General features: G+C 53.4%; 1 protein-coding gene across 1 annotated transcript; it reads right to left on the bottom strand.

Moving 5' to 3' along the window:
- Positions 1–3139: 3139 nt before the first annotated feature.
- Positions 3140–5839, bottom strand: LOC120747850 (zinc finger protein 774-like). The gene is made up of 3 exons (XM_040053886.1): positions 5811–5839; positions 4329–4407; positions 3140–4142 (listed from the first exon to the last, which is right to left on the bottom strand). The coding sequence occupies exons 2-3, from the start codon at positions 4378–4380 to the stop codon at positions 3559–3561; spliced, it is 636 nt and encodes a 211-aa protein (XP_039909820.1). The 5' UTR covers positions 4381–4407; positions 5811–5839; the 3' UTR covers positions 3140–3558.
- Positions 5840–10243: the final 4404 nt, after the last annotated feature.

Consider the following 10243-nt stretch of genomic DNA (forward strand, 5'->3'; position numbering starts at 1 on the left):
TGGGTGGGGCAGGATGGGTGGGATGGGGATTGGGAGGGGTGGGATGGGAGAAATAGGGCTTGGGAAGGGGTCTTGATGTCCAGGAGAGCTGGGATGGGTTTGGGAGGGGATTGGGAGGGTGTGGTGAAGTCTGGAATGAGACAGCCAAAGGTTTGGGATGATGAAGGGAAGGGGAACCCATTCTTGAGTGAGTTTTTGGGTATTCCATGTTCTTGAAGGGATTTTGGTGCATCCCAGGTTTCTGAGGTGGTTTTGGGATGGTCACTGCCCCGGCCCCAGCCACTGCAGCCTCTGGTGCAGCCCCAAAGTGGCTGCCAAGCCCCTGGCACCCTAAAAACCTGTGAGACCTGAAAACGTCACACCTGTGAGAGGGGTCAGAGCAGGTGAGGCTGTGACACGGCTGTGACACTGACAGATCCCACGATCCCGGAGCTCACAGCAGCTGAGATGGCGCTGGATCCAAGGCCCTGACTTGTGCATCTCTCTCTCTCTCTCCCTTCTCCTGACTTCCTCTTGTCAAAATCTGGATAACTTGAAATTGCAGGGTTCAGAGTGTTCTGGGTCAGTGCTTTGTGAAGTGCCTTACCATAATTCCAGGTTTAATGAAAGTTATAAACTAAGTTAAATACTATTCCTCTGCAAATGGTTGAGTCATAGTTTCTAAGTTCGAGTAAATACTGTCAAGTGCTGTTCTTTTGCTAAATTGTGAAGTTGAAGGTGTAAGTTCAGGTTAGGGTATAAGTCAAGTCCTGTTAAGTTGGAGCTCTATGATGCTTTAGGCCGTGTTCCTTTTATCCTTGCCCTCACTGTCCTCTTGTCACACACACACACCAGGACAGTCCTCGGTTTGTTTCTGGTTTGATTACCTGGATTTTGTTTGGTTGTGTTGTTGCTTTCCTTCCTTGCTGTGCCTGAAGTGTCCAGTCATGGACAGAGTGACTCTTGCAAGGAATTTTGTCATGCCTCACCACCTGTGCTCCTAATTGGTGATTTTTGTCAAATATGCTAATCTGCTAAATTTATAGAACTCTATTCACCCTTTGAGGGGCTGGGTGTTTTGTGGACATTTTCCATATCTGCCCCTTGGAGGCCTCCAATAAAGATCAGCCTTTCTATTACCTCCTCTATAATATTTTCTCCAAGGCTGTTACTTTATTTCTGGGTTCTTGAAGGCATCAACACAGCCAGGCCTCATGGCACCAGGAGAGCTCTGTGACACAAGGACATCTTGGGGAACCAAGTGTCCACTGCAAACACAGCGGGGCCTCATGGAAGCCAGGTGCCACTTGGATAGTGCCAGGGCACGTGGAGCTCAGTGTCCACTGTGACACAGCACAGCCCCATGGAACCCAGCAGAGCATTGTGACAACAGGGAATCTCATGGATGCAAGGCTCTATTTGGGCAAAGTGGGGCCTCCTGGGACACAAAGCCTTTTCCATGTGCCTCCCTTGCCTGGCTGTGGTGTCCTTGTTTGTCAGCAGTGGTTTATTTGCCCACCTGAAGCCCCCCTCCATCTCCTCCCCATCCCTGGATCCGGCCCTGTCAGTTCTGTACTCGCTGGTGCCTCCAGCCCTGAACCCCCTCATCTCCAGCCTGAGGAATAAGGAACTCATGGAGTCCATGAGGAAACTGCTGGCTTGCTACCCTGTTTTTTCTGAGTTTTTTATAGCCTTTTGAACTTTCATAAAATGGAGTCAGATCTTTTAGTTACTGCAATATTAGAAGCCGTTCTACCTTCTTCCCACATATATAACATAAACAAATCTTTTGTTTTTAATTCTCTGTCCTTTGTTTGCATATTTCTAACCTGAAAACAATTGTAACTGACAACTGGCCTGGCCACTGAGGCTAAGGGGTGGAAACCCCAAAAAAGCCAATCTTTGGCCAGACCCACAAATGTATAAAAAGTAAGAAATAAACAAAGAGGCTCTCTCTCCGCCCTGTCTCAGCTTTGAGTTGGGACTGAGGAACCTCTGCCCTGGAAAATCTCTCTCTCCATGTGACTGCTTTGCGTGTCTCAGTAACACTGGCTGGATTTCAGAAGCAAAAACCTGCCTCTTTTCTTCTGCAGAACCTTCTGAATATAACTTATTTTGATCTCAGTCTTGGTGTCCTTTTTTTCCATTTTTCCATTTTTTTTAATACATTCCTACTGTTATGATTTCCACAAACAAATATCACTACTCACAGCATTTCTACATGAGTATCTGCCGTTATTCAGTATCTCAATGACTTTCAAAAGCTTTGCTCCCTATACATCTGAATAAAATAATGATCTTTTGCAGATGTGAAGGAAAGAGGCTCGCACAGACAGGGACAATGGCCCTGGCTCTTTCCACATCTGCTCTTCCCAACTCCACACTCCCCTTCCCAGCCCTTCTGTGGGTGCAAGGCCGGAGTGCTCGGGCAGTTTGGTCACTGTCCTGCTGCATGTCCGTGCTGTGACCATCCTCCTCAGCAAGGGCCTCAAAAAGCAAAGGCCACATGTGTAAGGACAGAAATAACAACTGAGATCAATTCTCTACTTCCCATCAGCGGACAATGTCCAGCCACCTTCTGGCAGGAGAGGGTGGAGTACATGTACTTTGTGCTTGGTATGAGAAATGTCTCAATAAAAGACATCCACAGCCCTCACCGCCACTGCCATCGCCCTTCTTTTCCCTCAGTTTATTGCTGACCATGACATCACAAGGAATGGGAGCTCCCTTGGGTCAGTCCAGCCTGGGCCTGGCAGCGGTGTCCAAACGCTGCTGGAGCTCTGAGAGCCCTGGAGCTATGACCCTTCCCTGGGAGCCTGTTCAGTGCCCAAGCAGCCTCTGGAGGAAAAATCTTTTCCTGACATCCAACCTAAACCTGCCCCAACTCAGCTCCAGCCCTTCCCTCCGGTGCTGTTCTTGGACACCAGAGTGAAGAGGTTCCCACAGCCCCCAGCCAGGGACCCGCTCCCAAGGCTGCTGCCAGGGCAACCAGGGCTGGGACCAGCTGGGATGCTCGGTTTCCATGGGCCGGGGTTTAGGAATGGGATTCCCCAATTTTGTGCTCCTGCAAAGACCATGTCACTGCTCACTGCCTTCCGGTCTCCCATGGAAAGTACAAAAGGAAAAAATCCCGGGCTGGGATAAGAATAATTTACTGGGAACAGCAACAAGATAAGAACAACTAGGAACAGAAACAATATTGATAACAGAAGGGATAAAACAAATGATATACAGAGAAAACTACAACAACACTGACTGGCTCTTCCCAACCATGTATTTCCTCCAGCCTGGAGAAGACACTCTTCTCCTTGGGGGGGAGAGAGAGAGTCCCTTTCCTGCCCCTGGCAATGACCTGAGATGGGATCAAATACAATGATGGGACCATGGCCAGACACTCATGTTCTTCAGTCCCACCTCACATCATTGCCACGGGCAGAGAAAGGGACAGGTGACTTCTCAGCATGGGTCAGGGGAAATGTGGGTCACCAGGGCTCTTCCCAGTGCGGGTCCTCAGATAAGGATGAAGTTGGAGACTCACACAAAGCACTTCCTGCAATCAGGGCCCTTACAGGGCTTCCCTTATTGGTGGCTCTGTTGGTGTCTGGTCAAGTTATACCTGTGGGTGAAGCTCTTCCCACACTGGGGACATTCGTAGGGCCTCTCCCCAGTGTGGATGCACCGGTGGGTGATGAGGTGAGAGTTGTGCTTGAAGCCCTTCCTGCAGTCAGGGCAGTGGAAGGGCCTCTCCTCTGTGTGAATCCGCTGGTGCTTGAGGAGATTGGAGCTGGTCTGAAACCTCTTCCCACACTCAGGACACTTGTAGGGCCTCTCTCCAGTGTTGATGCGCTGGTAGCTGATCAGGAGGCAGTTCCAGCTGAAGCTCTTCCCACACTCCAAGCACTTGTGGGGCTTCTCCCCATCATGAAGCTGCTCAGGGACCACCAGGTCTGAGCCCCGGCTGAAGCTCTGTCCACCTTCCTGGCACAGGGTGGGTCTTTCCTCCTCAGAGCACCCTGGGATGGGTCTGGAGCCCCTCAGTGTGTGAGATCTCTGGGGCTTCTCCTCCCTTTTGGATTCCTGCACCATGGAGCTGCTCAAAATCTCTTCCATGAGGTTCTGCCGCAGGGATTGTTCCTCCCTTGTCTCCATCCTCAGCTCCTTGTCTGGGAGAGGAAGGACAAGGAGGGGATGGGATTTGCCTCCATGCCAGAGGGAAGGGGAAGAAGATTCTCCCAACACACCCCTGGCAGGACGGCGTTGGCAGCGGGGTTGTCCTGCAGCCAGGGGCCATGCTGGGCTGGGAGATGGAGCAGGAGAGAGGGGGAAAGGGGCACTGACTTCCTCCTCACCTGCCTGGCTGTTCTGTGGCATCTTCCTCTTCCTCACAGCCTCCTCCTCCATCTGGACAAGGTTTTGGAATGTGGAATCCTGGTTTGGGGAAAAATAAAATGTATGGACATACTGGGTTAGGGGCTTCCTCCTGCCCAAGTCCATCTCTAGAAGTCACGAGGCATCTGGTGCCCATAGAAACCTCCAAAACACCAAGATTCAATCCACCAAAATACACAAATTACCAAGATTCAAGAAAAACAACCAACCGTGAGTCTTCCCTCTCTGGTCCCTCCACTCTGGGGTCCTAGAGGCCCCCCCGTCTGGGCTGCTGCGAATCCAGTTTGAATCAAGTCTCTCTCAGCTGCTGTGCCTTCAGGTAATCCAGGAGGTTCCACTTCTCTGGGATCACCAGTTTGGCATCACAACCATCCCAGGTGTCAGCACTTTTCAGGGTCCCTCTTTTTGTGCCCTGGGATATCCATGGGTCACCTCTGTCCATGCCCCCAACATCTCCAGGCTTCTGGAGCAACCCCAGCTCTCCTACTACCCGTTTCTGCTCCCCCCATTCCCGGGTTTCCCTCCCAGCCCTGGTGGTACTGGGGGATCCCCAGGTGTCTCTGGGCTGACAATGCAGCCCCCGAGCCGGGCAGAGCCAGCCCCAGCACGGGGGGACCCTGCATCCTGCGCTCCCTCGGCAGCCGCGCCCGGCCCCGGCACAGAGCTCCGTCAGCCCCCGCCGCCCCCTCCCCAGGGCCCCCCGGGGACCCCCGCAGCCGGGGCTGGCTCTGAGCGAGGCGGCCCCCGAGCCCGGCTGCGTGGCCAGGGGGGCACGGGGAGCCCGGGGCCTCTGTGCCAACGCTTCCCCCGCTCTCCCTCAGCCTTTGCCCAGCCCGGCCCGGCCCCCCGAGCCCCGCCAGGCCCCGCACGGCCACGGCCGGCCCGGGCCGCTCCCCTCGGAGCCCGGCCACACGGAGCCGCCTGCGCCGGGGGCCCACGGGCTGCCGAGCGCTCCCCGGGCCGCCCGGGCCTCGGCCCCGAGCACAGAGCTCTGCCCGGGGGGCTCCCGGCCCAAGGTGGCGGCTCCGGGCCCGGGCGGCCGCTCCCGGCTCCCACAGCCCGCCCGGGGCCGCCCCGCCCGTGCCAGGGCTGCGCCAGCGCTCCCTGCACTCGCGGGGCTTCAAACACATAGGGGCCGCTCACAGAAAAAACATTCCCCCCATCCTCCCCAAGACACACTAAAATCTCAACCAGCCATCACAACCCCACCACAAAACAAACAAACAAACAAAAAAAACAACAACAAAAAAACAACAAAAAAAACCACCAAACCAACAAACAAAAAAAAACAAAACAAACAAAAAAAAACCAACGAAAAACAAAGGCACAAACCAACTACTTCCACCCCATCCTCATGTGCCTTCCCAGGGACCCCAACCCCGCAGGAATGCCCCCGGATCGGGACAAAAAGCTGCTCCCCTGGAAGCACTTGGAACACCCACCTGCGGCCCGGCCCTGGCACACGGCTCCCGGCAGCTGCCCCGCTGGCGCAGGCGGGGCTTTGAAGCAGGGAGGCTCTGCGGGACCCCCCGGGCTCTGCCCCCTCCCAGTCCGTGCCCACCCCGGGGCTGACCTTCAGCCCGCGCTCTCTCGCTGTGCCCGGCTCCTGCACAGTCCCCGCTCTCCGTTCCTTGGCCCCCGGGGTCTCCCCTGGGGCTCGGAGAACACCCGGCAATGCAACCTTGCCCTGAAAAGGAACCATTTTGGTGCTGCATAGCCAGGCGTGAAGTGAAACGTTGTACCTTTTTCCTCCCTGCGGAGACCCCCCAGGGCATTTTCTGCACAGAGTTCCCGCCCCAGAGTTTGCTGAAGGCTCTCACTGCAAATGTCACGCTGCCCGGACCCTGTCCTTGCTGTCACCTGCTGTGGCTGGGCATGAACAGAGCTCCTGCACTTGCATTTCCAGCTGCTGTGCAACCAAAGCTGAGGGAGCTGGAGCTGCCTGAATTAAAAAACTGGAATATGAGCCTCTCTCGAGGGGGAAATCTCCCCCTCCTGTGCCAGCCCGTGGCAATGCTGCCATTCCCTGCTGCTGCTGGGGCACTCGGGGATCTGGCTGAGCAGGAAAGGTGACCCTGAGCCAGGAGCTTTCCTTGGCTGCAGCAAAGCCTTGGCACGCAAAGACCTTCCTGATGCTGTTTCCTGGGCCAGGAGGGATTGTGCCATAGGAGTTGACCCTAAATTTCTTCTTCCAGGCAGCTTTAGGGCACAGAACATGGAAAAGGCAGAGCTGCCTCTCAGATTTCCACAGTCCTCCAGAAGTATCCTCTGTGTGAAGCAGCCTGAGAACAGGGTTTACGTGTCAGGGGAGGGGAATTCAGAGCCCTTTTCTCCCCTGTGGGCTGAGGGTCTGCATTTCCAATGGTCCTGCAGCTGCCAAAGGAGCCCTTTTTTGCTCAGCTGAGAATAGTTCTGCTGAAAGCCTGTCGTAAACCTGCTTTTCCTGCAAATGTGCCCAATGAGTCCTCATTTTTTGCAGCCCCAGGTCTTGTGTGCATGCAGGTGTGAGAACCGATGGATGGAACAACTCTGCTAGGCGAAAGTTCTCTTTTTCTTGTTAGTTTTTCTTTTTGTTTTTGTTGTGGGGTTTTTTATTTTTTATTTTTGTTTGGTTTGGTTTATTTTCTTGTTCTTTTGTTTTGACTGGTTTTGTTGATTTTTGTGAGAGCTCTTTTTTTTTAAGCTTTATGGGGTTTTGGGGTTTTTTTCCTTTTTTTTGTTTTTTGTTTTGGTTCTTTTTTTAGGTGGTGGGAATTTTTGGTTTTGTATGGGGTTTTTTGTTTTCCTTTTTTTTTGTTGTTGTTGGTCTTTTTTTTTTTTTTTAATTAATTCCCCCTGGCAGCCCTGGGCAATGGGCACAGCTCCATACCTCTACGTGACACTTGCCTGTGGCACTGTGGAGGTGGCCAGGGGGACCTTCCCCGAGCTGTGTGCGCAAGAATGCACATCAGCCCAGGCCAGGGGTGCTCAGTGCCTGGTCAGTTTTGCTGTCTGGCTGTGGCTCTGGACGCTTCCCTTGGAGCGTCTCCAGGCAGGGAACGTTGGAGCTGTCACCCCCGTGGTGTCACAGAGAGGGGAACGCTGGGGCTGTCCCACTCCTGCCCTGGCCCCAAGAGCTCTGCCAGCGCCTGGAGGAGACACAAAGGCTGAGCCCAAGGGTGAGAGAAGGGGCTGCAGAAGGGGCTGAGCTGGGAGGGAGGCAGTGGGATCATGGAGTCCAGGCCCTGGCCCTGCACAGACAGCCCAACAGTGGCAGCCTGGGCATTCCCAGGAGCTGTGTCCAAAGCCTCCTGGAGCTGCGGCAGCCTCACAGCTGTGACCATTCCCTGGGGAGCCTGGTGAGTGGTCAAGCCCCCTGTAGGGGAAGAAGCTTTTGCTGGTCTCCAGCCCACAGCTGGCCTGGCCCAGCCCCAGCCGTTCCCTGGGGTGCATTCCCTGCTGGCCCCGGGGCAGAAGTCTCAGCTGCCCCTGCTGCTGTCCCTGGGCAGGAGGCGCAGCCCCCGGGGAGCTCTGAGCTCTGTCTGCTGGGCTGCGGCTGAAGCGAGCCAGTGCCGGCAGAGCTCTGGGGAAAGGTCCCGGCCCTGGCTTGGGGCTGGGCCAGTGGCCCAGGGAGCAAATCAACTTGCAGCTGCTGCCCCAGAGCAGGGAAGAGCAGGAATTGCTGGCTGGGAGAGACTCTTGCCAAGGGCCTGCAGCGCCAGGACACAGGCCATGGCTGGATGCTGCTTGGGGCCAGGGTGAGCTGGGATGTGGGGATGGACTTGTTCCCTGGGAGGGCGGTGGGGCCCTGGCACAGAGTGGGAGGAAAAGCTGCAGCTGGCCTGGAATGGCTGGAAGTGTGCAAGGCCTGGTTGGAGGGGATTCCTGCCCAAATTGCATGGGATGGGATGGGATGGGATGGGATGGGATGGGATGGGATGGGATGGGATGGGATGGGATGGGATGGGATGGGATGGGATGGGATGGGATGGGATGGGAAAAACCCAGGGGAGCACTAGGGGCTGCACCTGCGGCCCACCGGGGCCTGGACCTCGGCATTTTCCAGCAGCGCCAGAGGGACTGGGACTGAGGAGAGACTGAGAGAGAGCCGAGCTACACCCACAGCAAGGACTTTCTCAATTTGCCATCTCACTTCAGAAGGAGAGGTTTTATTGTTTCATATTATTCATTCTTTATACTTGTATGCACTTTATTTGTTTAGTAAAATAGCTTTTTCCACTTTTCTCCAAAGAGGTTTTTTTTTCGGACCGGTTGGAGGGAGGGGCCACTTGGGTTTGCTTCCCAGAGGGATCCTATACTGGGGTTTTCCCCCAAATTTGTCTCCAAACCAGGACATACACCTAATTGGTGCCCACTGCGGGGCTCGAGAGAGTGGAAAAAACTTGTATTGATTATTATTAACTGCATTTTTTTTTTTGTTTGTCCTTTGGGTGGGGATTAAACAGACAGTGGCCATGTTGCTTCTTGAATTCCTAATGTCTCTTAGAATGGAGTCTTTTCTGCATTTCTGTTCCCTAGGCTTTTTTGAGGTCTTAATACCTTTCTGGTCCCTAGGTTTGTTTTCCTACCCAGAAATAGCTCCAATATTGTCCCTAACATACAGCTTTTACACTAGGGATGCACAAATTAGAATAGTTATTTTGCTGGGTTCGGTGATTATGGTTTACAAGAAGCTTATAAAGATACTGGAGTTTGTTCTGGGTATGTTGGGTTTATGGTTTTTTCGTCCTACCCTGCGTCCTAGTTCCAGCAGCATGTTTTGGGGATTTATCAACAATTGCACCCAGTTTGTTAGAGGAGGAGTAGGGGATGAGGCTCTTCAGCCTCTGCTTTCCTTCTTCTCTTTTGAGTCAGTTACATCACTTTTGGAGAATGTTCAGGGTCTCCTGAATGTTAAAGACACCACCTTCCTGGTATTTCACCTGGTGAGCTTCCTCTATATGGTTTATAGCTTTTCTAGAATGAGTCACACACTGCTAAACACTGTAGGGCAGCAGATAGAGGCAAGGGAGCAGGGAGTTAAATCAGTCACTCAGGCTGCAGCCAATCCCACAGCTATTCAGGCTGCAGCTAAACCAGACAGTGAGGCTAAGACACCGGCAGTTGCTGCAATAAAGAAAGGAAAGAAGCACGCGGACAAAACCAATCAACCAGTAGACGATGATTCAGGTGAAGGATCCTCAATGCCTCCTGACACCCAGTCAGGAGTCAAACCAACTGACACACAATCAGAAGCTGAAGCAACTGATGATACACAGTCAGAAGCCGAACCAACTGATACAAAATTGGAAGCCCAACCAACTGGCACAAGATCGGGAGTCCAACCAACTAGCACACGATCAGAAGCCCAACCAACTGCTACAAGATCAGGAGCCCGACCAACTGCTGCAAGAGCAGGAGATACTATTGAGTCCTTTTCCCTGAAGGATCTTCGTGGCCTAAGAAAGGATTATACTCAACGACCTGATGAATCTATAATTAGTTGGTTAGTCTGTCTTTGGGATGCTGCAGGCGAGGCTACAATGCTGGATGGCACTGAAGCGAGACATCTGGGATCCCTGTCACATGATCCAGTTATTGACCAAGAAATGATGAGGGAGGCTAGACCTTGCAGTCTCTGGGAACGGGTCCTGGGAAGTGTGGCACAAAGATATCTGTGTGCCGACGATCTCTATATGCAGCAAACCCAGTGGAAAACCATTGAACAAGGGATCCAGCGCTTGAGGGAAATGGCAGTGGTGGAGATTGTCTTCTCAGATGACATAAACACTAGCAACCCCGACTTGGTACCATGTACACCTGTGATGTGGCGAAAACTTGTATGACTTGGGCCACAAGAATACTCCTCTGCTTTAGCAATAATGAAGCGGGATGA

The sequence above is a fragment of the Hirundo rustica genome, unplaced genomic scaffold, assembly GCF_015227805.2.
Source record: "Hirundo rustica isolate bHirRus1 unplaced genomic scaffold, bHirRus1.pri.v3 scaffold_227_arrow_ctg1, whole genome shotgun sequence".
Classification (NCBI taxonomy): Eukaryota; Metazoa; Chordata; class Aves; order Passeriformes; family Hirundinidae; genus Hirundo; species Hirundo rustica.

Coding starts and splice junctions, on each gene's coding strand:
- LOC120747850 (XM_040053886.1), bottom strand. CDS start 4,380: ATGGAGGAGGAGGCTGTGAGGAAGAGGAAGATGCCACAGAACAGCCAG. Junction 4,143..4,328: donor GCCACAGAACAGCCAGGCAG/GTGAGGAGGAAG, acceptor TTCCTCTCCCAG/ACAAGGAGCTGAGGATGGAG.